The following is a 24,612-nucleotide window of genomic DNA, read 5'->3' as shown; positions in this document are numbered from 1 at the left end:
TTTTATGAGGCTACAATTACCCTGATACCCAAACCACAAAAAGACATTACTAAAAAGGAGAATTACAGACCAATCTCACTCACGAACATTGATGCAAAAATACTAAATAAAATACTAGCAAATCAAATCCAAGAACACATCAGAACCATCATCCACCATGACCAAGTCGGTTTCATCCCACATATGCAGGGAGGGATAATTCAACATACGAAAATCTGTCAACGTAATCCACCAATAAACAAACTGAAAAATAAAAACCATATGATCATCTCATTAGATGCCAAAAAAGCTTTCTACAAAATACAACATCCCTTCATGATAAAGGTCTTGGAGAGAGCATGGGACACAAGGAACATATCTAAACATAATAAAGGCAATATACAGCAAGTCAACAGCCAACATCAAACTAAATGGAGAGAAAGTCCCAGGAATTCCACTGAAATCAGAAACAAGACAAGGTTGTCCACTCTCTCCATATCTATTCAATATAGTTCTTGAGATCCTAGCTGGAGCAATAAGACACCAAAGGGAGATCAAGGGGATACAAATCGGAAAAGAAGTCAAACTCTCACTATTTCCTAATGATATGAAAGTTTACATAAGAGGTCCCAAAAATTCTACCAAGGAACTTCTACAACTCATGAACATTTTCAGTACTGTAGCAGTATACAAGAAAAAGTAAAAAAAAAAAAAAAATCAGTAGCCCTGATAATAAAGGGGCTGGGAAAGAAATCAAAGAAACATTACCCTTCACAATAGCAACAGATAGCATACAATATCTGAGTAACTCTAACCGAACAAGTAGAAGACTTGTATGACAAGAACTTTAATTCTTTAAAGAAAGCAATTGAAGAAGACACCAGAAAGTGGAAAAAATCTCCCATGCTCTTGGGTAGGCAGAATTTACATAGTAAAAATAGCAATCTTAACCAAAAGCAATCTACAGATTCAATGCAATGCCCATCAAAAACCCAGAAAAATTCTTCACAGACCTCAAAAGAACAATACTCAACTTCATATGGAAAAGCAAAAAACCCAGGATAGCCAAAACAATCCTGTGCAATACAAAAAAACTTCTGGAGGCATCAGAATCCCTGACTTCAAACTCTACTACAGAGCTACAGTACTGAAAACAGCATGGTATTGTCATAACAACAGACAGGAGGACCAACAGAACCGAACAGAAGATCCGGATATCAATCCACCCCTCTTCCAACACCTGATCTTTGACAAAGAAGCAAAAAATATCAAATGGAAAAAAAGAAAGCATATTTAACAAGTGGTGCTGGCATGTCAACATGTAAAAGAATGAAAATAGACCCATATCTATCACCATGCACAAAACTCAAGTCCAAATGGATCAAAGACTTCAACATAAAGCCAGCCACCCTGAACCTTATAGAAGAGAAAGTACACTTGAACACATTGGCACAGGAGACCACTTTCTAAATAGAACCCCAGCATCACAGACACTGAGAGAAACAATAACTGGGACCTCCTGAAACTGAAACGCTTCTGTAAAGCAAGTGACACGGTCAACAAGACAAAAATGACAGCCTACAAAATGGGAAAAGATCTTCACTAACCCCACATCAGACAGAGGTCGGATCTCTAAAATATACAAAGAACTCAAGAAATTGGACACCAAAAGATCACATAATCCAATAAAAAAATAAAGTACAGACCTAAACAGAGAATTCTCAACTGAAGAATCTAAAATAGCTGAAAGACACTTAAGGAAATGTTCAACATCCTTAGTCATCAGAGAAATGCCAATCAAAACAATTCTGAGGCCGGGAAGTGGTGGTGCACGCCTTTAATCCCAGCACTCGGGAGGCAGAGGCAGGCGGATCTCTGGGAGTTCGAGGCCAGCCTGGTCTACAAGAGATAGTTCCGCGACGGGCACCAAAGCTACAGAGAAACCCTGTCTCAAAAAACCAAAACCAAACAAACAAACAAACAAAAAACAAAAAAGCAACTCTGAGATTCCATCTTACACCTGAAAGAATGGCCAAGATAAAAACACTGATGACAACTTATGCTGGAGAGGTTGTGGGGAAAAGGGAACACTTCTACATTGCTGGTGGGAATGCAAACTGGTACAGCCCCTTTGGATGTCAGTTTAGCGATTTCTCAAGAAAATTAGAAAACAACCTTCCTCAAGACCCAATAATACCACTTTTGGGGATATATCCAAAGGATACTCAATCGTGCCACAAGGGCATGTGCTAAACTATGTTCATAGCAGCTTTGTTTGTCATTGCTAGAACCTGGAAACAACCTAAATGCCCCTCGACTGAAGAATGGATAAGGAAAATGTGGTACATTTATACAATGGAGTACTACATAGCAGAAAAAAAATAACGACAGATTGAATTTTGCAGGAAAATCAATGGAGCTAGAAACTATTATTTTGAGTGAGGTAACCCAGACAGACAATTATCACATGTACTCACTCAGAGGTGGTTTTTAAGCATAAAGCAAAGAAAACCAGCCTACAATATACAATCACAGAGAATTTAGACAACAATGAGGACACTAAGAGAGACTTACATAGATCTAATCTACATGGGAAGTAGAAAGTAGGAAAATACAAGATCTCCTGAGTAAATTGGGAGCATGGGGACCTTGGGGGAGGGTTGAATTGAGGAGGGGAGAGGTAGGGAGGGGAGCAGAGAAAAATGTAGAGCTCAATTAAAAAAAATCATAAAAAAAATTACTCAAAAAAAAAAAGAAGAAGAAAAAAGAAACAATGATCATATTACTAACATCACAGGACTACAATTTGTGTGTCTCCCAATGTGATGTCATATTGTCAACTAACAGGACTGAAAATCACTTTGAAGACAAATCTCTGTGAGTGCCTGTAAGGGATTTTCTAAATTAGATTAATTGACAAGGAGAGAGCCACACTAAAAGTAGGTAGCACCATTCCCTGGTTGGGGTCTCAAACTACAAAAAGGAGAAAGTTGGCTCAGCAAAATCATACCTTATTCTGTCCCCTCTGAGGACATCTGTCCCTTCTGTCACATCGCCTTCAGAACTATAAGCTAAAATAAACCACCCTTCTTAAAGTGCTCATGTCAGGTGTTTGTCAGTTAGACAAGCAATTAACACACTTAATCTTAAAAACATAACCTGCTTCTGAAGTCAAATCTCAAGATCTGACTACAAAATGTTATTATTGTATATTACCTAGTCAATACTGTGTTGTCTTAGAAGACAAATGAAAGTATATTAGATGTGTATCCTATAACAATATATTTTTTTAAACACTGCATTTGGTGCTCTGTGACTTGAATTAATCAGTGTGGTAACCATAAAAAGCACTGATTCACCAATTCCAATAAATAAGTGTAGAGTGGAAAAGCAAAAGCACTCTAAGAACTGATGTCTTCAAAGTTAAATCAAGGTTTTCTCCCTCCTGCTCTCTCTGAGACTGTGTAACCCATGTGAGTGAGCCTCCAACTCTCTATGTAGGCAAGGGTTACCTTAACTCCTGATCCTTTGGCCTGCACCTCCCCTGTTCTAGGATTACAGGCATCTACCATCATGTCCAGTTTACATTGTAAGAGAGGTCAAACCAGGGCCTGGTGAGACAAGCACTTACCAACTAAGCTATATACCAACCCACCTGTTAAAATAAGATTTTCATAGCAAATAAAACAACCAGTAGCCAAATGAGCATTTTAGTGTCAGTTCATGTGTAATACACTTCCAGTAGACAGCCCAGTGGATAAGGCAACCCTGCCAACAGTTCAGTGCTCACTGACTGCTCATTTCCAACATCTGAGTACGTACCCTTAAGGAGTAGTCACTCTCAGGGGCAATCTGGTCCATCCTTTCTTGTTTCTTGTATCCTTTCTTTCCTGCAGCCTCATCTAAATCCTCAGGAATTCTGATGTCATATTTATCCTTTTCAAAATCAAATTCTGTTGCATTTTTGTAACTGTAAGACAAGAATTTAGACAGAAGCAAAATGTAATGTCACATCGAGAAAAATGAGTAAATACTATATGGTAAGAAAAATGAGTAAATAAACAAGCAAATAAACAGAAGGCCATGGGTCAGGGGGCAAGTACAAGACAGAAGAAAGAGGGAGAAGAGTGGGAGGAGGGGGAGGGAAAGGGGAGGCTGGGAGGAGGTGGAAATTTGTTTTTTTTTCTTTATTCTTCTTTTATCAATAAAAAAATGTTAAAAAAAAAAAAAGACAGAAGAAAGGCAGCAGGAGGACTCAGGAAACCACATCCTCCAGGAGCTGCTGGACAGAACATAACATAGGACCTCTGAGAAAGCCTTACAGTGTAGGAGAGAGTAGCTTGTTGGTTCCTGGCTGCTTAGCCCCAAAATAATCATACAAAAAGTGTATTAATTAAATCACTGCTTGGCCCATTAGCTCTAGCTTCTTATTGGCTAAGTCTTACATATTAATTAACCCATTTCTATTAATCTGTGTATTGCCACGTGGCTGTGGCTTACGAACTAAAGTTCTGGCGTCTATCTCCTGCGGGACTACATGGAGTCTCCCTGACTCCGCCTTTCTCCCAGCATTCAGTTTAGTTTTCCCCACCTAGCTCTGTTCCCCTATAGCTCTACTATAGGCCCAAAGCAGTTCCTTTATTAACCAATGGTATTCACAGCATACAGAGGGAAGTCCCACATCACCAGAACAGAAACTACACTCCTAGGCATTCCCAAAGGCACCTGCATCTGTGTTTACAGCAGCATCTCTAATAGTGTCAAGCTACAAACAACACACATGCTGTTCAACAGGGGAGGTGGGAAACAACTGCACCTGAACTCACAATGGAGTGTCAGTGTGAAAAACACTGAACTAGCATCCTTACAAAGAAATGCAAAGAGCTGGAAACACCTGCAAGGGTCCCAGGTATCTCACACCCAGAGTTAGTACCTTTATGGAACCTTTTCCATTGGACATGATCAAGAAGGTCAAAGGTTGCCTGGACTTGAGAAGCACAGCTCAAAGGAAACAAGTGTGGTCACAGCACACTGTGGGTGCTGTGCTGAGCCAAGTGCCCTGCACTTTCCTGCACCAATGACAGTACCCAGGCACTACTAACAGACTTAGAGAAAACTGTAAAGAGACAGGAGGGCCAGCCTACACATGGAATTACCATTTACTCAAAAACAAAAAGCTTGACTGAAAAGAAAGAAACCTAACCAGGAGGGGGAACAAGAAGTGAATGAACACAAGCAAAAGGAGATTCAGTACACCAGACAAACAAATTCTAAAATGCTTCAGGTTTAATGCTATTTGTGCATTATTTCTATGGTTCAATGTATTGCAGACTTACTTTTTTTTTTTTTGGCTTTTTGAGACAGGGTTTTGCTATAGTATTTATTAATATTTAAAGGTCTTAACTGTCCAAAGACAAGGGAAGTATTAATTTTAACTTTCAAAATTATTTTGTTTGCTTATTCTTTGTGTGTGTGCATGTGCACACATACGAGACGGGAGAGAGAACTCGTGTAGAGATTTAAGAACAACTCTAAGAAATGCATTCTCTGTGGTTTCTCACGTGGATCTGAGGGACTGAATCATGTCGCCAGACTTGCCTGCAAGCTGATCTTTACCCACTGAGCCCTCTCACAAACCCAAGAACTATATATACAATTTTAGAAAGGTAAAATTTTCATCTACATTACTTACTGGATTGTTAGCTCATGCAATCTAAATTTCACAAGTTATACTTCCTAGCTGCTATTTCATCTCTTTTTTAGGTAGTTTTTTGTTTTGGGCCTAGGCATGGAATAACAGACAAAGCACTACTAGAAACTGATACAACTAGGACATTTTTTAGAACAATTTCAAAGTAACTCGTTGAAGCCAAATTGGGCTCAATAAAATATCCTTAGAAAACACAAATTATGGGCCTGGAGAGCGCTCAGAAGTTAAGAGCACTGGCTGCTCTTACAGAGGTCCTAAGTTCAACTCCCAACAACCACTGGGTGGCTCACAACCATCTATACTGGGATCTGATGCCCTCTTCTGGCATATAAGCATACATATAGGCAGAACACTGTATACATTATAACTAAAAAACTAAAAAAGAAAAGAAACGAAACCACAAATCAGGAAGTATACCAACAAGTGCATTTTCTATTCATTTCTAGTCTGTGTAACAAGGCTAAATATAATGCAACCAACTCTGTGTGTGCACTTTACAATGGAGGTCTACATTTACCTTCTAAGATTCCAGATGATGATTCTTGTCCCCTTCTTACCCATAATAGCATCAAGTTCTGCCAGTAATTTCTGTTCCGTAGAAAAGAGAGAATGTTCCAGAATTGCTGCTAGGCTTGCTTTTGATTCTGCTAAATTAATCATCTGACGTATGTCCTTAGTTAAAGATGAAATCAACAACTTTTACACAATTATAATATAGAAGCCAACTTTAGTGAACTCAAGAGAAACCAACCCCTAAATTATTTAGAACTCCTGTCAAGCAATGTGATTTCAAAAGAACACAAGGAAGATGAAACGTGAGCACGCCCAGGGCTCAGCGGAGTCCACCTATACCTCAGCTACGTGAGGCTCAAGGCAGTTCACCTCAACTCTAAAAGAGGGAGGAAAAAAGAGCAAATTCATTATTTCTAAGTGATTTATGTCAGTGAGTTCCTAAAATCATCTTGCTTTTCACTATTAGGGAAACTTTCGAGCCAGGTCAACACAGTCTCTCTTATTAATCCACAATAATCTTGAAGTAAGGAACTCCAAGGTAGGCAAAGCGGTTCATGCCTGTAATCCATGCTGCAAGAGCCAAGGCCGGTCATCTTGTACTACATACTGAAATCATCTTGTACTACATACTGAAACTCGACAGTCCTCTACCTCATCTGCAGCCCTGGAAAACAATCAACACATCGAGGCATGGAGGCACCTGCTCCTTCAATCCCAGCACTAAAAAAGCAGGGGGCGGGGGCCAGGAATCAATGTGATTTTTCAGGACCTCCCAGGGGTACTCAGTGAGACCTTGTTTCAAACCAAACAAACAAAACAAACAGCTACAACCATAAATAAGCTCATTATGGTTGTCCAATAAAGAAAAAAACGAACCCTGGGCTTCAGACCCAGGGTAAAGGAAGCATATACAAAGAAATAAACTATACATGATAAAAAAATAATAATAATAAAAAAATAAAAAACCAAAAAAATAAAAATTAAAAAAAAAGCAAACCACAAGAACTGGGGGGCCGTAGAGTTAGTTAAGGGCACTTGTTGCTCTTGTAGAGATGGCTCAAATCCCAGTACCCACATGACAGCTCCATGGCCATTTGTAACAGAACCAGGGGAATCAATACTCTTCTAACCTCTGTAGATACTACAATACACATGGTCCATATCCATATTGCAGACAAAACACTATACACATAATTTTTAAATGAACAATAAACAACAAAATTTTGGATGGGTGTACTGGCTGCTTTTGTGTCAACTTGATACAAGCTAGAATCATCAGAGAGAAAGGAAACAGGAAGAGGCAGACCCAGCCCTTGGTGGATGGTTACCGCCCTGGGTTGGTGGTCCTGATTTCTATAAGAAAGCAGGCTAAACAAGCCATGGGAAGCAAGTCAGTAGCAGCAGCTCCCCTCCATGGCCTCTCCATCAGCTCCTGCCTTTGGGATCCTGCCCTGTGTGAGTTCCCGTCCTGACTTCCTATGATCTGGAAGTGTAAGCCAAATAAACCCTTTCCTCCTCAGCTTGCTTTGTGGTCATGGTGTTCTGTTGCAGCAACAGAAACCCTACTAGGACATGGGTAAGGCCCTGCGTGTTCTTAACTCCAGCTTTAGATTGGATGGGATAGAAAATCAGTAGCTTGGAGGCTAGCCTGGTTAACACAGAGGGACCCTTCCTAAAACAAAGGACAGGGCAAGACAAGAATTGAGGAAGATAAAAGACATGTTCCGGATTTTTTCAAGTTTCTCTGCAGCATTAATTCAAAATGAAAAGGATATGGTGTTTGTTGAATGTCACGATAGGGACAACAACATGTTCCGCCTTTATAACTTCCAAGTAGGTCTGAGACAAGAATCCCACACTCATGGTTTCTCCATTTTTGGTAAAAACTATTGCATCTTTGCCCAGTCTCATAGAACCTGACTTGAAGCCATTCCCATACAATCCAACTGGGACATGACCATTCATGGTGACTTTGTCACTGAAGCCAAAGCTAAAAAGAAAAGAAAAATTTAAATAAACACTCATTCTTTTATTTCTAAAAATTCAACATAATACTAAGTAAAAAGCCTGGATTCAAATGGTGATTCCACTCACTCTAGGAGTATATCAATCTTGAGCAACTTGGCCCTACCCTGCTGTATTTTCACATCTCTGCAAAGAATGGGTTTAGGTACTTACACCAGCTCATCACCTGGAATGTAAGGGTTTTAACACGAGGTCTACAAACCTTCAGCTTCCAGGCCATGGATCGTTTCCTCTAGATATGAACAATTCTCTTGTTCTGAACAAGGCTATGTGGCATGATTAATGGTGGGGTCAATTTGACTTTGGCAGCATAATGAACATTTAAAGACAAGAACTTCTGCTTCTGCATTCTTCCGCTGCTCTGTACCATTTACTTCAGTACCCAGTGCAGACACTGTCACTGACTCTGCAGCCTGAGAATGCATGAATTATTTTATGCCTCTTCATTCTCTCCATCTCTTTAAAGACAACATTAAAGACAACGCAAGGTAAGCCTAACTTATATCAAAGTAAAAACAGCCACTATTTGTGTGCTCCACCTCTAAAGGAATGCCGGAATTTTAGGTAAGGCAGACAAAGGGAAGGGGTGATGAGTATGATGGGATTGCCTAATAACCTAGTTACAGAAAATAATGAAAGACCTAGTCACGCTGTGCATATGGCATTTCATGTTTTAAAAACAGAATTAAGGATATAAAATGATATTTTGTATGGCACGTGTAAATTTTAAAATAGGCAGAAGCCACCATTTTCCAAAGTATGACACGTTTTTTACATACCTTAGCATTTTATGTAACTTATCTGCAGTCATCCCATTCCCATTATCAGTGAAAGTCAAGCATATACGGTCATTAATCACTGTTTTGTCAATCCAGATCTGTTTAGCATTCACATCAGGATCATAAGCATTATCTGGAAGACAAAGGGTTGAGAAATTCTGAGTCTGCATTTTAAAGAAGCCGATCATTAGAACAATGTCAAGCAATAGAATACCATTATTACTTTAAAAGCTCTAACTGTTAGAATTCCTAAGGTTTGAAAACACGAAACCAAACTGCCTCCTTGGGCTCTATCAGAATTAGTTCTCTCCAAGCCCTTCACATCATGCAGGAATAAAGACTGGCAAGCACTCACTGAAGTGTGAAGCACCACCGCTCACAAAGGTGACTAAAACCAGGAAACTAAGTTGAGTGTGAAGAGCACTAGCAGTGGACACAGAAGCTAAGGAAGTTAAGAATAAGAAGGCAGAGCCCCTGCCTTCTAAGCTACATACAGATGAAAGAGTCACCTCCTACAGGATCTGCCACTGGGATTCGTGTGGCGCTCAAAAACAACTCCAGCACTGTGCACCTCTCCTTTAACATCTTGTTTACACACTCATTCTCACAACAGGCACAATAAAGGACTATGTTAAAAATGAAAAATATTTAACTTATCGGTAATAAAATCAATGTATGATTTATTCAAGATCCATCGGGACAGTCTCTAATTGAAATATACTTTGAAGTATTTATTAGAAATAATGGCTTTCTGAATTTTGGACTCTTTCCCTCATACTGGGCTGTCTTATACAACCTTAATAGAAGGGGTAGTGCCTAGTTCTTACTGCAACTTGATATGCCATGCTGGGTTGCTATCCATGGGAGACCTGCCCTTTTCTGAACAGAAACTGAGGAGTGGATGGGGGAGGGGAGGTACAGGTGGGAGGGGAGGGGCTAGGAGGAGAGCAGGGAGAGAAAACTTTGGTCTGGATGTAAAAAAATAAAAATCATTTAAAAAATGGCTTTTAAACTACTCTTCTATAAAACAGTTTACAATTAATCCTTTCCAACCACTCCAGGAAAGGTTAAATAGTATTTCATTAAGAACTTAGACTTGGTAATACAACAAAGAACTCGTCTGCTCGTCTGCCACTAAAAACAAAGATACTTGCAGTGCTGTAGCACATCCACTGCAGAGTTGGGAGAAGAAAAATAAAACCACCTGGATGCTTGTTGGTTCTGACTTTAGAAAATCTTAGTATTATACCAAAGGAGAGGGGTTCCTGAAGTGGGCAGGGTGCTCATCCTGCAATCCCAGCTCTACCAAGACTTACTGCAAATTCCAGGTCAGCCTGGGCTGGAGGGAGACCCTTCCTTAATAAACAAAAACTCAGAAGTTCCTCCTCCTCCCATATCTCAGGTAGGACCCTCCTTTGATAAAGATCCACTGTAAAACATACAAAGAAACCCCTGAGAACAGCATTTCCCCGTTTAAAACATAAGCCTAAGGGGGGGGGGGGGGAGACTATTCTTGCTCATGTAATTTCCTAAGAAGAAAATCATGACCTCATGATATTAATCTGAACATAATATATGTGTTATCTCATGCTCATTAAATAATTAAGGTATATCTTGGGCCTCATCATTCCTTAGAGGACACAAGAAACCATCATAAAGTTAGCATATTAATTCTAACACCTTAATGAGGAATCCACTCTGTGTTACACTGTGAAGAGTAAGTCTTAGTAAAAACACATCTGCAACATAAACGCTTTGTAAACTTAGCAAATTAAGAACTAAAGCTATGAAAACGCTTGGTAGTTTGTGGAAGGCTGGAGTAACTCATCTGATAGGAGCATAAACAACTGTTAAGTCAGTTTTTACACTAACGTTATTCAGGAATATTTTAAAAAGTATAGCTGCATATTACTTTTCAGAAGTTATTAAGTTATAATTACACTTAACAGACAGCGTATGAAGTGTGAATTACATACCTATTAATTCAGCAACTGCACTGAATGGCCAAGTATGACTAGTAGAATTTGTATGTAAAAACTTCGGGCAAAGCTGAAACAAACCAACAATTCATATTATTTAATGCATCTCTTAATTATGAAAACAACATCCAATAAACATTGTTTCTGTGCTAAACAACACCGAAACCAAATAAAAAATGACTTAGATGCTTGCTCCAAGAATATAAAGCCTAGAAGCTGCCTGGAAGATAAGGGGAAACAACTCAATAGCTTACACATCAAGACCTATTTAAAATCCTTGCCTCCTTAATGTCCACAATACCATAGCCTCCCCAAGTCCCTTGTAGGACCTGTTTCTACATGACCCAGACAAGACCCTGATGTCTGACAAAAATCATTTCCTAAATCTCCCTACTTTGAGACAAGATTTTGCAAAGAGAGTGCTTGGTTATTAGTGTACTGATTGGGTCTAATAGCCTTACTGAGCTTTGCTGGCGGCCTCTCAGAGACAGTATTCAACACTCTGAGCTGGTTGCATTATCTATTCCAAGTTTATTGCAGTTGAACATTGGCCTGGTGTGTATCCATGACTTCTTCAAATAACAAAGCACTGCAATTAATAAGCTCTTAAAGTATGACTTTACTCTCTATAACAGATAAAAAGAGGTCAATAAACCCTGTTATAGCAAACTTAATTTCTTGAGCAATTTAGGCACATAATCAACTAGTTTAAGTACAATTTTTTTTAAAGGCAGGGTCAGGGCTGGTTGGGCTGGAGAGATGGCTTAGGGGTTAAGAGCACTCACTGCTCTTCCAAAGATCCTGAATTCAATTCCCAGCACCCATATGGCAGCTCACAACTGTCGATGCCATCTTCTGGTATGCAGATGGACACGCAAAGTACCCATATACATAAAAAATAAAATCTTTAGTTGGGCATGGGAGCACATGCCTTTAATCCTAGCAGTCAGGAGGCAGGCAGATCTCTGTGAGTTGGAGGACAGCTTGGTCTACAGAGCAACACAGAGAAACTCTGTGTGTACACACACACACACACACACACACACACACACACATACTCGCACGCACGCATGCTCGGTAGCAGGGAGGGCAGGGTTGTTTAACCTAGAATAGCCTTGAACTCACCTTAAACGCCTGAACCTCTTCCCTCCACTTCCCCAACACAAGAGGCTGGGGATGTACGTGTAGGCAGAATGTTTGACTAACATGCATAAAGCCCTGGGCTTAACCCCCAACACCTTATAAAACTAGGCATAGTAACCAAGAGTCTGTAATTACATCACTTGGGAACCACAATATCAAAAATTTAAGGTTATCCCTATCAAGTTTAAGTTGCGAGACCAGTATGGTCTGTTGGAGATCTGACTCAAGATAAACAAACAAAAACCTAGGCAACTGCCAGGCATGGTGGCATACACATTTAATCCTCTGAAGGCTGAGGCAGGGAGATTTCTGTGAGTTCGAGGCCAGCCTGGTCTACAAAATGAGTTCTAGAGCAGCTAGGGCTGTTACACGGAGAAACCCTGTCTCAAAACCGCCACCCCAAAAAGAAGTCAGTCAGTAGTAGTGCATGCCTTTAATCCCAGCCCTTAGGAAGCAGAGGTGGGCGGATCTCTGTGAGTCCAGCCTGGTCTACAGGGCGAGTTCCAGGACAGGCTACAAAGCTGCAGAGAAACCCTGTCTCAACCCTCCCCCCCAAAATTAAAAACAGTCACTGGAAGATAGGCATGTGGCATATGCCTTTAATCACAACATTCCGGAGGCACAGTTCTCTGTGAGTCAGAGGCCAGCCTGATCTATGAAGCAAGTTCCAGGCCAGGTGAGATTATAGGGCTATTGAGACCCTGTTTCAAATAGGAAAAGAAAATGAAGGCTGCCAAGGATGTAAAGAAATTGAACTGCTATGCTGTTCTAACAAAGCAGTACGTAGATGGCAATATGGCTCAGCAGGTAAAAACTGCCTGGAATTTAGCCTGAAGACCTGAGTTCAATTCCTGGGATCCACATGGTGGAGAACTAAGTCCTAAAAGTTGTCCTCTGACAACACACAACAAACACCACAGCCCACGTGTGCTACCTTCCACACCCCAAATAAGTAAATAAACAAGGAAAGAAAAGAAAGTTGTCAGGACCAAAATAAAACCAAGGAAAGCCACACAGGGAGGGAAGACCCTTGTGAATATTTCCCAGGTAGCAGAAACCATCACAAAAGACTGCTAAAACCACAGTCTTTTTTTTTTTTTTTTTTTTTTTTTTTTGGTTTTTCGAGACAGGGTTTCTCTGTGGCTTTGGAGCCTGTCCTGGAACTAGCTCTGTAGACCAGGCTGGTCTCGAACTCACAGAGATCCGCCTTGCCTCTGCCTCCCGAGTGCTGTAAAACCACAGTCTTGTATATAGATAAAAATATTTCTATGACCAGGGAGTGGTGTCACATGCCTTTAATTCCAGCATTTGGGAAGCAGAGGCAGGCAGATCTCTGCGAGTTCAAGGCCAGTCACACAGAGAAACCCTTTCTGGGAAAAAAAAAAGGAGAAAAAAAATAGTTCTACAATGTAACCTGTTCAGAAACTCACTTATTACACCCTGGAGCGGACACGATCCTTGGCCCCTTGGTATTTGTGGCCAAAGATGAGTGTTTAAAACACAACTCTTCCTTGGCCTCCCTACGTCCACGATGATTCCCGGCTACTGCAATCCGCTGACACTTGCTGGGAATGTAAAATGTACAGCAGCTATGGAACACGGTACAGCGGTTCCTCAAAAGCTTAAAATGCAATCCTGCTAATGGGTAAAGTTACCATACTCATCATTCAGACTTGGGTCTTAAGAAACTCAGTGATTTGTCCAAAGTTACACATCCAATAATTGATGTCAGGAGTGAAGTCATGAGGACAGGCCTAGCCTACGCTGTTAGTCACTAAGCAAGTGCTTACTGAGGGAGTAAGTCTAAACAGCCCTGTGGAAAGGTTAAAGAAGTCCCTAAGACACTATCCAGTCAAGGACCCCCAATTGATAAATGCTGGGTGTGACTGAACACAGCTAGAAAAATACTTTTATATTCTTTGGAAAGTGTAAATGATCTTATTGATCAGTATGGAGAAGGAAAAAGAAAAATCAAACAAAATATAAATCAATTAACCAAAGATACTCATTCATAAAGATGATGTATAGAAAATGCAATCACTGTACAATGCTAGGCACATTTGAAAATTAAAGAGAAAAACAACCCCAAGAAAAGTAAGTAAATAAAAGTAGCATGCACTGCCTGGGAGCCAGGTATCAGCCTGTTACAGCTAGATACACAAGGACCTCTGGGGTGGGGAGGAGACAGCAAACATCAACAAATGGTCTGAACATTTTACTTGGAAGTATAGAAGAAAAATAAAAAAAATTAATTCACATTCTTCACTCTGTGCTTGGCTCCCAGACCTCCTGAAAGATCCTAAGATGTACATCTAACAGCTAGAGCAGGCACGGTGCAAAATGCTTCCCTAGCATGTCCACAGCCCTGGACAGGGTAGTGAGGATCCCTTAATAAAGGTATTGTTAAGGCTGATCCTTGACGCTTTGCTATTGATAACTGCAAAGTTCACCAACCTCTAGATTTCGTCCTCATCCAAGCATTTATTTCATAGCTATCGGCAAATTCATGCACTTGGTGTGGTCAATAAACTAACATTTATTTCACATGTCATGGAACTTTTTTCAACCATTTTGAGAGCTCATTTTTTAGATCACAGACCATACAAAAACAGGTGCCAGGCTGGATTTGGTTCAGGAGCTACAGTGTACCAACTAGTCATGAACCAAAAGCAGACAGATGAAAAAAAATTTCAAGGTTCCCAAGAGCCCATGCCAAATTAGCACTAAAGTCACTGCCACGCCTAGAGCCAACTGCTAACTCTAGACTTTGCCACCACACCAGAGATGAATCCAGGGTCTCAAGAACACTCTATTTGGCAATGCTGCCAACTTTATGGAATTTGGTTTGCTTGCTTCCTCATTTCAATCTTTATTTTTGAGACAAAAGTTTCACTGTTACTGACTGGTCTGGAACTCATCTATGTGAACTCAGAGTTCACAGAGCTTGCCTCTACCTCTCAAGTGCTGGATTACTGGCACAGGCCAAGCTCCCTTGTTTGTTTCTCTTTATGTATACTAGGGACGGCATTCAGAGTCTTCCCTTGCCAGGCCAAGTGCTCTACCATTAAACTATATCCCTGATTCACTTATATTTTGAGACTGGGTCTCATAAGTTGTGCAGACTGGCCTTTAGCTTGTGATCCTCCTGCTGCAGCCTCTTGAGCAACTAGAACTAGAGAAACATTACCAGGCCCATTATTAATTCAATTATTTTTGAGACAGTCTTTCACTAAACCTGGAGTTCACTAGTCTGTCTAGATTGACTGGTACCTCCCCAATGCAGGGGATCTGATCTCAGGACTTCATGGTTCCAGTGTACTTTATTCAACTAAGCCATTTCCATAGCCCTTCACTTCAATCTTGAAGAGTCAGAGAATGCAATTTGTAAGGAGGTGGAAAAGGTAGGAACTTGATCCCAAACCAACTAAACATCTAATTTACCTTTTTCTTCTGATCATGACTAGCTGCGAGCACTCTTCAGGCTGTGGCTTATCTTTCTTATTTAGGAAAAGGGTCAAGAAACATGGTCCATGCTGGCCCGGAACTCTTGATCCTGTCTCAGCCTTCTTAGCACTGAGCTTATATGTAGTTGGAATTTTCTTTGGACCACCAGCAAGATCCCAAATAAAGACACAGGAACTTATTAATTATGAATGTTCAGTTTTAGCTTAGGCTTGTCCCACTCACTCTTTTAACTTAATTTAACCTGTTTCTATTAGTCTACATTTTACCTTGGGGCTTTTTACCTTTCTCCCATTCGGTGTGTTCTAGTGTCCTGCTTCCTCCCTCTCTGGCTGACTGGCCCCTGGTGTCTCCCTGGCTGTTCCTTTTCTTTCTACCTCAATCCTAAATTCCTCTTCCTATTTCATCTCCCTGCCCAGAAGTCTGCCTATACCTCCTCCCATGCTATTGCCCAATCAACTTTTTATTAGACCAATCAGGTGCATAAGGCAGGCAAGGTAAAACAGCAACACATCTTTACACAGTTAAACAAAGATCACACCTGTTAAAAGAAATAGCATTTGCAGCCAGGCAGTGGTGGCGCATGCCTTTAATCCCATCACTCGGAGGCAGAGGCAGGCAGATCTCTGTGAGTTCGAGGCCAGCCTGATCTACAAGAGCTAGTTCAGGACAGGCTCCAAAGCTACAGAGAAACCCTGTCTCAAAATACAAAAAAAAAAAAAAAAAAGTATTTATTTTTGGTGCTGGGGTAGCAGCCAGGGCCTAGCACATGCTAGGTGTGTGCCATTACACTGCGATATATCCTGACCCAGAACAGAGATTTCAAACACTGTAGCAAGACTAATACCTTAGGCTAAACTGCTGTGAATGAAAGCTCCCTGAAGCTTCATCTGTATTCAAGATCCTGTATGTGACTGGCTAACTACCACACCATGATTGAGAAATGGGATGTTGTAAGACAGCCAAAATTCTCTTGAGCTCTCTTTCGTTCCCTCTTCTCAAGAGCTGGGGATTGAACCACCACCTCATTACTCAGGGCAATCTGCTCTAGGACCTTGGCCATAACCAACACAGATTCATTTCTTTTCTTTTTAGCAAAGATTTATTTATTTTATGTATATGAGTGTTCAATCTGCATGTACACCTTTAAGCCAGAAGAGGGCATCAGATCTACCATAGATGGTTGAGCCACCAAGTGATTACTGGGAATCGAACTCAGGACCTCTGGAAGAACAGCTAGTGCTCTTAACCACTGAGCCATCTCTCCAGCCCCAACACATAATAATTTTTATTATTTCCCTGGGAACAAGAACTCTTTGGAGCCTAGGGTGGTGAGTGTTACTCTATCCAGACTCACCCAGTTGGGGAGCAGAATTAAGGAGCTGAAACCCAGTGGAAAGAATCAAGTTGCTCTCTTTTAACTACTAAGCAACCATTTCATTAAACAGAGCATGTAACAAAAAGTCATTGACCTGGAAGATGGAAACAAGCCTCGTAAATCAGTACGATTTCTCTCTCAAAAGAAAGGGGAGTTAGGATGGCCACACTATGGCTCAAGAGAAATGACTAATGGTAAGAGCACCTACGGCTCTTACAGAGGACGGGGTTCAGTTCCCAGCACTCCACAGGGCAACTCACTACTCAGTAATGGAGGGGGATCTGAGTCCCTCTTCTCATCCCAGGCACACAGGTAGATAGCATACATACACACATGCAGGCAAACTACTCATAGACATAACGTAAATAAATGTAAAAAAGATTGGGCAAACTGAATAGGCAATTAAAAACATAACAAACATATGAAGAATGCTCAACATCACAAATAGGCAGAGGCAATAAAACCAGGTAACGTTTCACGCACACTTGGGGCTATCATCCCCTATCATGGCCAAATGAATGGACGCGGAGCGGATGCACTCGTGAAGTGCCGGTGGGAAACAACGAGACGTGCTTTTACCTCCGGAAACCCTTACTGCTCAGCATGAAATATAACACTGAGTACTTTTTTTTTCTTTCTGAGACAGGACTTTCCCGCCCTAAACTGTCCTAGAATTTGCCTGTCTCAGTCACCCAAGCGCTGGGATTACAGGGATGCCACACTACAGCACCCCCCAAAACCCCAACCCCGGCCGCCATCCTTCAAACATCGACCTCCTGGGCTAAGGAAGTATTTTCCCCTCCTCGAGCCTCAGGATCAGCGCAGAATAAAACTTTGCAGAAATCATCAGGTGAAGAAGCCACGCCCACAATGTTTTGGACCTGAAAGTGTAAGTCGTTTTGTGTGACCACTCCCAACTGCTTCAGAAGGGTTTGTCACAACTGGCAGCGGCCAGAAGCTGCGGCAGGGGCGAGCCGGGCGAGCCGGGCGAGCGAAGAGGGGCTGAGAGGCCCTGCTCGGTGCGTCCGTGCCACGGTCGAGGCGGACGGACCCGACCGGGAACTGCGTCCGCACAGCAGCCCCGGCCGCCCCCGGCGAGGCCCGACGGCTCCGCGCCCGCGGCGGCACCGCTCCGGGGCGGGCGAACGGGTGGGCGGGGGAGGGCGCGGCTCCGACAACAGCTGGCGGCAGCCGCGAAGCCCAACGAGGGCAGGCCGCCCGCGGCGGACCGGGACCACAGCCCGGCCCGAGCCGCCCGGCGCGCACCGATCGCCTCACGGCCGCTCGTCCGAGCGGAGCGACATGGCGGCGGCTCTGCGTCCGCGCCGCGACCCCCCGGCCACCGCGCCGGGTCCTCGAGGCGCCGCCGCCCACTGCCATCCCGCTCGCTGGCCCTCCCGCCCGCCCTCCTGGGACCCGGCCCGCTCCTCCCCTCGCGGCTGCTCACCGCGCTGAGGCGGATCCCGCTGGGTGACTGCGCCGCCATCTTGAGAGAGCTACAAAGCCAGGACCGGCCTCGGCCGCAACCCGACTGGGAAACTGCGAGTCCGCCGCGGGGTTCGCGGCCCCGCCCACTTCCGGGGCGGACCGCCTCTACGAGGCCCCTCCCACTCACTTCCGCCTCGGGCAAAGTCGACGCGGGAGGGGAGACAGCCTTGCCCGGCTGCGTTTGACCTGCTCCGCGCGCAGGCCGGCCCCCCCCACCTCAGGCGTAGGGCGCATGCGTGAGGCAGGCTGGTGCAGAGGCGTCGTGGTAGCTGGGCTTTCAGGCGTGTGTGAAACTAGATATGAGACTCGAATGAGACTCTCACTGCAAAAGTGTAATCCATGTCTGCTAGTAATGATGCTAATGAAAATTTGAAAGACACAAACGAAGGAAATAATTGCTTTTTGGATTTTCCTGAAAGTGAGCAGCTTTTATCCTGGGAGTCACAGCTCACGGAGACGTTAATTCAGTGTGTGTGTGTGTGTAATTCAGTGTGTGTGTGTGTGTGTGTGTGTGTGTGTGTGTGTGTGTGTGTGTGTGTGTGTGTGTGTGTGTGTGTGTAGAACCTGGTATTGCACTGAGTCAGATAACCAAGCAAGGGTTGCCAGATAGCACAGGTAAAGGCAGGGTTGAGAGGTTTGCAACTGCTGTGACCTTATGAAAGTTGTGTGTGTGTGTGTGTGTGTGTGTGTGTGTGTGTGTGTGTGTGTGTGTAGAACCTGGTATTGCACTGAGTCAGATAACCAAGCAAGGGTTGCCAGATAGCACAGGTAAAGGCAGGGTTGAGAGGTTTGCAACTGCTGTGACCTTATGAAAGTTGTGTGTGTGTGTGTGTGTGTGTGTGTGTGTGTGTGTGTGTGTGTAGAACCTGGTATTGCACTGAGTCAGATAACCAAGCAAGGGTTGCCAGATAGCACAGGTAAAGGCAGGGTTGAGAGGTTTGCAACTGCTGTGACCTTATGAAAGTTATACATTTTTAATAGGCTTTCTGTAACGGGATAATGTGTGTGTGTGTGTGTGTATGTGTGTGTGTGTGTGTGTGTGTGTGTGTGTAGAACCTGGTATTGCACTGAGTCAGATAACCAAGCAAGGGTTGCCAGATAGCACAGGTAAAGGCAGGGTTGAGAGGTTTGCAACTGCTGTGACCTTATGAAAGTTATACATTTTTAATAGGCTTTCTGTAACGGGATAATAGGTTTCTTCGCCGATGCAGTAAGCAAAGCAACTCCCTGGTTAAGTCCTCCAGCCCGAAAGATCGGGCAGGAGAAGTCACGTACATATGCCAACAAAAAACAAACAAAAAACACCCTGACCCTGAAACCAGCACCGGTGAAAGAAACACACTTTGGCCCTGAAACCAGAGCCAAAGAAACACTACACCTCAGACCAACTCAGTAGAAAAACCAACCAATCCCTGAGCACAAAACGAACCAATCCCTAAACTCAAAATCCAGCGAATCACCAAGCTTCTCCAAGTTCAGGGATTGAAATTTGACCAATTGCCACCCTGGAAATCTCCACTCTGGAAAAACTCCACCCCCAAGAAACCCTGTGCCTGGTCAGTTTGCTGCTGCCTTTTCCACCATGGAGCCGGCAGCCGTCCTCCTCCTTCCTTCCCTCCCAATAAGTCTCTTGGATAAGGTTTGGGTGAGGCCGTCTTTTACAGGAATTGAAGGGAGCAGAACAAAGTGGAACAGGGCTATAACGCTATAGCTGGGAAAACCTTCCCCTAGCCGAGCAGAGTTGTTACACTCTGGGGACCTGAGCAGAACTGTAACAGCTTCGCTGGGGAAGCCCTCTCCTGCTGGAGCAGAGTTGTTAAATGGGGTAAGCCTTTCCCTGGAGCAGGGCTATAACCTGCTACACTTAGGGTGAGTTTGTGACCTGCCTTGGTTTTCGGCCAGGATCCCTTCCTTTCCTAGCTGCACCGCTTACAATGCAGCAGAACGGAAGCATGCACCTTATATATACTGTAGAGCAGGAGCGATGACGTGTCCTCCACAAGCTGGGTTTGGACCCAAGTATGGTCAAAGCTGACTGCTTTGGGCAGGGTCTTGAGCCACTGGCAACGTCAGGGGAGGAGTTTGCCGCAGTCAAGAATGCGGAACTGGGCTTTTGGCGGCTTTTCTTTGTTGGAGATTATAAGAGAGTGGATTTTGGAGAGAGGAATGGTTCTTTCTGGATCAAGCAGGAGTCAACAGGAAATTTCCAGCCGAACAATTTTATTTGTAAAAGTTCAAGTAATAAGGAAACATAAAATGTATACAGTTCCTCTTCTGCAGATAAAGTGCTCTTTATTCTGGCCCCACTGTCTAATAAATACTGTCTGCTGGGGCTGGAGAGATGGCTCAGTGGTTAAGAGCATTGCCTGCTCTTCCAAAGGTCCTGAGTTCAATTCCCGGCAACCACATGGTGGCTTACAACCATCTGTAATGAGGTCTGGTGCCCTCTTCTGGCCTGCAGGCATACACACAGACAGAACATTGTATACATAATAAATAAATAAATATTTTAAAAAAAAAACACTGTCTGCTTGAGACTAGAAGAAGCCCTTAGGTGCTCTGGTACTGGAGTCACACGTGATTTGTGAGCTGTCGTGTGGGGTTGGTAACCAAAACCGGTCCTCTGGAAAGGCAACCAGTGCTCTTAACCACTGAGCATCTCTCCATTCATGGATTTTATTCATTTTAAGAAGTGATATTCCAGCTGGGTGTTGGTGGCACATACCTTTAATTCCAACACTCAGAGGCAGGCGGATCTCTGTGAGTTCGAAGCCAGTCTGGTCTACAGAGCTAGTTCCAGGACAGCTAGGGCTATTACACAGACAAAAACAAACTAACACAAACAAAACTTTTCTTCTTTCTCTCACAAGTTGTTTTAGTTGAGGTTTTATTGTTGTGAATAGACGCCACGACCGCAGCAAAGGAAGACATTTAACTGGGGCTTACAGGTTCAGAGGTTTAGTCCATTGTCACATGGTGGGAGGCATGGCGGCATGCAGGCAGACATGGTGCAGGAGAAGTAACTGGGAGTTCTACATCTGGATTGCCAGGCAGCAGGAAAAGAAAGATACTGGGGCTGGTTTGAGGATCTGAGACCTCAAAGCCCACCTTCAGTGACAAGCCTCCTCCAACAAGGCCATACCTCCTAAAGTGCCACTTCCTAATGGCTTATGGGGACCATTTTCATTCAAAACATCACAAATGTCCACTCCTGTTCTTGGAGTGCTTTCCTTGCTTAATACACCATAAACCAATGGTGGTGGCACACGCCTTTAACCCAGCACTCAGGAGGCAGAGGTAGGTAGATCTCTGTGCATTCAAGGCCAGCCTGGTCTACAGAGTGAGCTCCAGGACAGGTTACAAAGCTACACAGAGAAACTCTGTTTCAAAAAATCAAAAAAAAAAAAATGTAAAAGAAAATAAACTGAATTACCAGGACAGTCTCACACTTTGAAGCTTTGCCCCTTTCTGCCTACCATGCAGCTTCACAGCTGAATGCTCCTTCGTTAGAGTCAGCTCAGAAAAGCATCTGGGCCAGGAAGATGGCTCAGTGGGCAAAGGCACTTGTCAGCAAACCTGATGAGCTAAGTGTAGCCAGGATGCACGAGGTGGAAGGAAAGAAATGACTCGTGGTTAGAATGAGAGGAGTCCCTTATTTTCATATGTTTGAATGTTGGTGTCCAGTTGGTGGAACCGGTTGCCAAGGACTGGGAGGTGTGGCCCTGTTGGAGGAGGCGTGTCACTGTGGGGGAGGGGTGGGCTTTGAGGTTTCAGAAGTTCCAACATTTCCCGCTTGACTCTATGTATGTGCCTCATGCGTGTGCCGTGTCTGCCTGTCTGTTGTCATGCTCCCTGCCATGATGGCCGTGAACCAGTGGGGTCCCTGCAAACACCATGGCCAGTAGAGCGTCAGTCAACATGACACGAGAAAGAGGTCCCAGTCAGCAGGACTCAGAGCTGGTGTTGGCTCACACTGAGTCTGGTACCAGGCAGTTTATTTCAGACCATGTACGCACAGCACAGTGGTGAAGAAGCTTCCTGGTGATATTAACTCCATCCCGTGTGTAATAACGGTCATGGCATGACTACATCGAAACTCCTTATAGGGCACATGTGATCTCTTCCATAAAGATGGGTTCTATTGACTGCGACACGCCCCAGGTGAGTCTAGGAGGATGATTGACATAAGAGCCTGGGGGAGCCAGCTGTGACTTGGCCCCACAGACAGCACAGGTCACCTGACTATTATACATCCCTTCCTTTGAAGAGACAGCCCTGCATGTTTGACTAGGGGCTTGGTGTCCAGGCACAGCCAGCAGTGCCAACCTATGTCCGGTTGAGGATAATGAAGGAACTGGTGAACTCTCTGGCAACCCAAACACTGAGGGGCTAGCTCTGCCTCCTCCTACACCTTTATTCCCGTTATTAAAGGAATTCATTGGGAAACTGGAGTTTGGAGCTTGCCACTTTAGGGGGCTCATATTCTGAGAGTCTGGAGATGGGCCAGTTTGGACCAATGGGTCGGGTCAGGTGATCACAGGTGGGGTTTGTTTTTCTGGGGCCATGACAGGATCAGCATGCTCCCAGGAAGACTTGGTTTCACAACTGAGCAAAAGTGTATTTGCCTGGCTCCTGGAAGCTGGGCAGGCATGGGACTGCATAGACGGGAACCCCATCTCTTCATGGGTGGGCTCACAGCCCACAGCCATGCTCCTCCTCCCCAGGAGTAAGCGAACCATCCATTCCCCAGTAGCCTCTGGATGTAATATTGTACAGTAATCTACCTGGGGCCATTTTGCGGGCAAGCTAGTGGGAGTGGAGCGCCCCGGCCGTTGTTGCTGTGGCCTTCCTCCTCCCCACAGTCCAGACAGCGGGTCACTAGGCCGTCGGCCCTCGAGCCGAGACTTGTCTCTTGTCTAGTTCTCGGGAGCTCCTGGCCGACATGAGTGATGTAGAGAACAACTTGGAGGGCAGAGAGTCTCGCTCTCAGTCAAAATCTCCAGCGGGAACTCCTGCTCGCGTAAAATCAGAGAGCAGGTCAGGATCTCGTAGTCCATCACAGGTTTCCAAACATTCTGAATCCCATTCTCGATCAAGGTCAAAATCCAGGTCAAGGTCAAGGAGACATTCTCATAGACGCTACAGTCGGTCCAGGTCCCACTCTCATAGGAGATGATCTCGAAGTAGATCCTATACGCCAGAGTATCGTCGACGAAGAAGCCGGAGTCATTCTCCAATGTCTAATCGCAGAAGATATACGCAGCAGGGCGAATCCAGATCCCAATACTTGCCTGCGAGTGTTTGGCCTCAGTTTGTACACAACAGAAAGAGGTCTTTGTGAAGTATTTTCTCGATATGGACCGTTAAGTGGTGTCAACGTAGTTTATGATCAGCGAACTGGCAGGTCACGTGGATTTGCTTTTGTGTATTTTGAGAGGATAGATGACTCTAAGGAGGCTATGGAAAGAGCAAATGGAATGGAGCTGGATGGTAGAAGAATTCGTGTGGATTATTCTATAACCAAGAGAGCTCACACACCTACACCAGGCATTTACATGGGCAGACCAACTCATAGTGGCGGAGGAGGTGGTGGAGGCGGAGGTGGCGTCGGAGGAGGCGGCAGCGGCGGCGGTAGACGACGAGATTCTTACTATGATAGAGGATATGATTAAGGCTATGACAGATATGAAGATTATGATTACCAGTACAGAAGAAGGTCGCCTTCTCCTTATTACAGTCGGTATAGATCACGGTCAAGATCTCGTTCCTATAGCCCAAGACGCTATTGATAATGATAATGGAGTGGTTGTGGCTAAGGACTCTTTTTTCCCTCCTTTTTCTTTTTGATTCTAGATTTCCAAGCTCCTAATGCTTCCTAGTCCTCAAAACAAAACCCTGGTTATTTAATCTGTGGCCTATTGTGTTTCCGTTTTACATCCTTTGTTACTCTCCTAATGGTGTAATTGTCATTTAAGTTGTTCAACATCTAAGTAAAAAAGGAGCCCGGTGTTACACTGTGTGGTTCTTTCTGCTTTTTCGGAGATCGACTCATTACTATGAAGAAAGAAATGATCTTTTGAAAACTTTTGTGATGGATATTGTAGTATACATCCTATTAGTAGAACTCTGCAGTCATGACAAACTGCTTTTTAACCT

At 43.7% G+C, this 24,612-nt stretch overlaps 1 protein-coding gene and 1 pseudogene across 2 annotated transcripts in view; one reads left to right on the top strand and one right to left on the bottom strand.

Moving 5' to 3' along the window:
• Morc3 (MORC family CW-type zinc finger 3) overlaps positions 1–18,552 on the bottom strand; it is a 48,645-nt gene extending 30,093 nt beyond the window's left edge. Inside the window, exons 1-6 of one of the 2 annotated variants that reach the window (XM_075960642.1) lie at positions 18,416–18,552; positions 10,983–11,055; positions 9,007–9,139; positions 7,978–8,192; positions 6,207–6,354; positions 3,802–3,949 (exon numbers count right to left, since the gene is read on the bottom strand). In XM_075960642.1, coding sequence (XP_075816757.1) covers positions 3,802–3,949; positions 6,207–6,354; positions 7,978–8,192; positions 9,007–9,139; positions 10,983–11,055; positions 18,416–18,454 — 756 coding nt within the window. In that variant the 5' untranslated portion in view covers positions 18,455–18,552. Of the gene's footprint in view, positions 1–3,801; positions 3,950–6,206; positions 6,356–7,977; positions 8,193–9,006; positions 9,140–10,982; positions 11,056–18,415 lie in introns of both variants that reach the window. The other variant, XM_075960650.1, reaches the window with a different exon arrangement.
• Positions 18,553–23,554: 5,002 nt separating this feature from the next.
• LOC142843376 (transformer-2 protein homolog alpha pseudogene) lies at positions 23,555–24,381 on the top strand (annotated as a pseudogene).
• The last annotated feature ends 231 nt before the right edge of the window (positions 24,382–24,612 follow it).

Source organism: Microtus pennsylvanicus, chromosome 1 (assembly GCF_037038515.1).
Source record: "Microtus pennsylvanicus isolate mMicPen1 chromosome 1, mMicPen1.hap1, whole genome shotgun sequence".
In the NCBI taxonomy this organism is placed as follows: Eukaryota; Metazoa; Chordata; class Mammalia; order Rodentia; family Cricetidae; genus Microtus; species Microtus pennsylvanicus.
The sequence above is the reverse complement of the archived record's forward strand: the minus strand, read 5'-3'. Positions and strand labels throughout refer to the sequence as shown.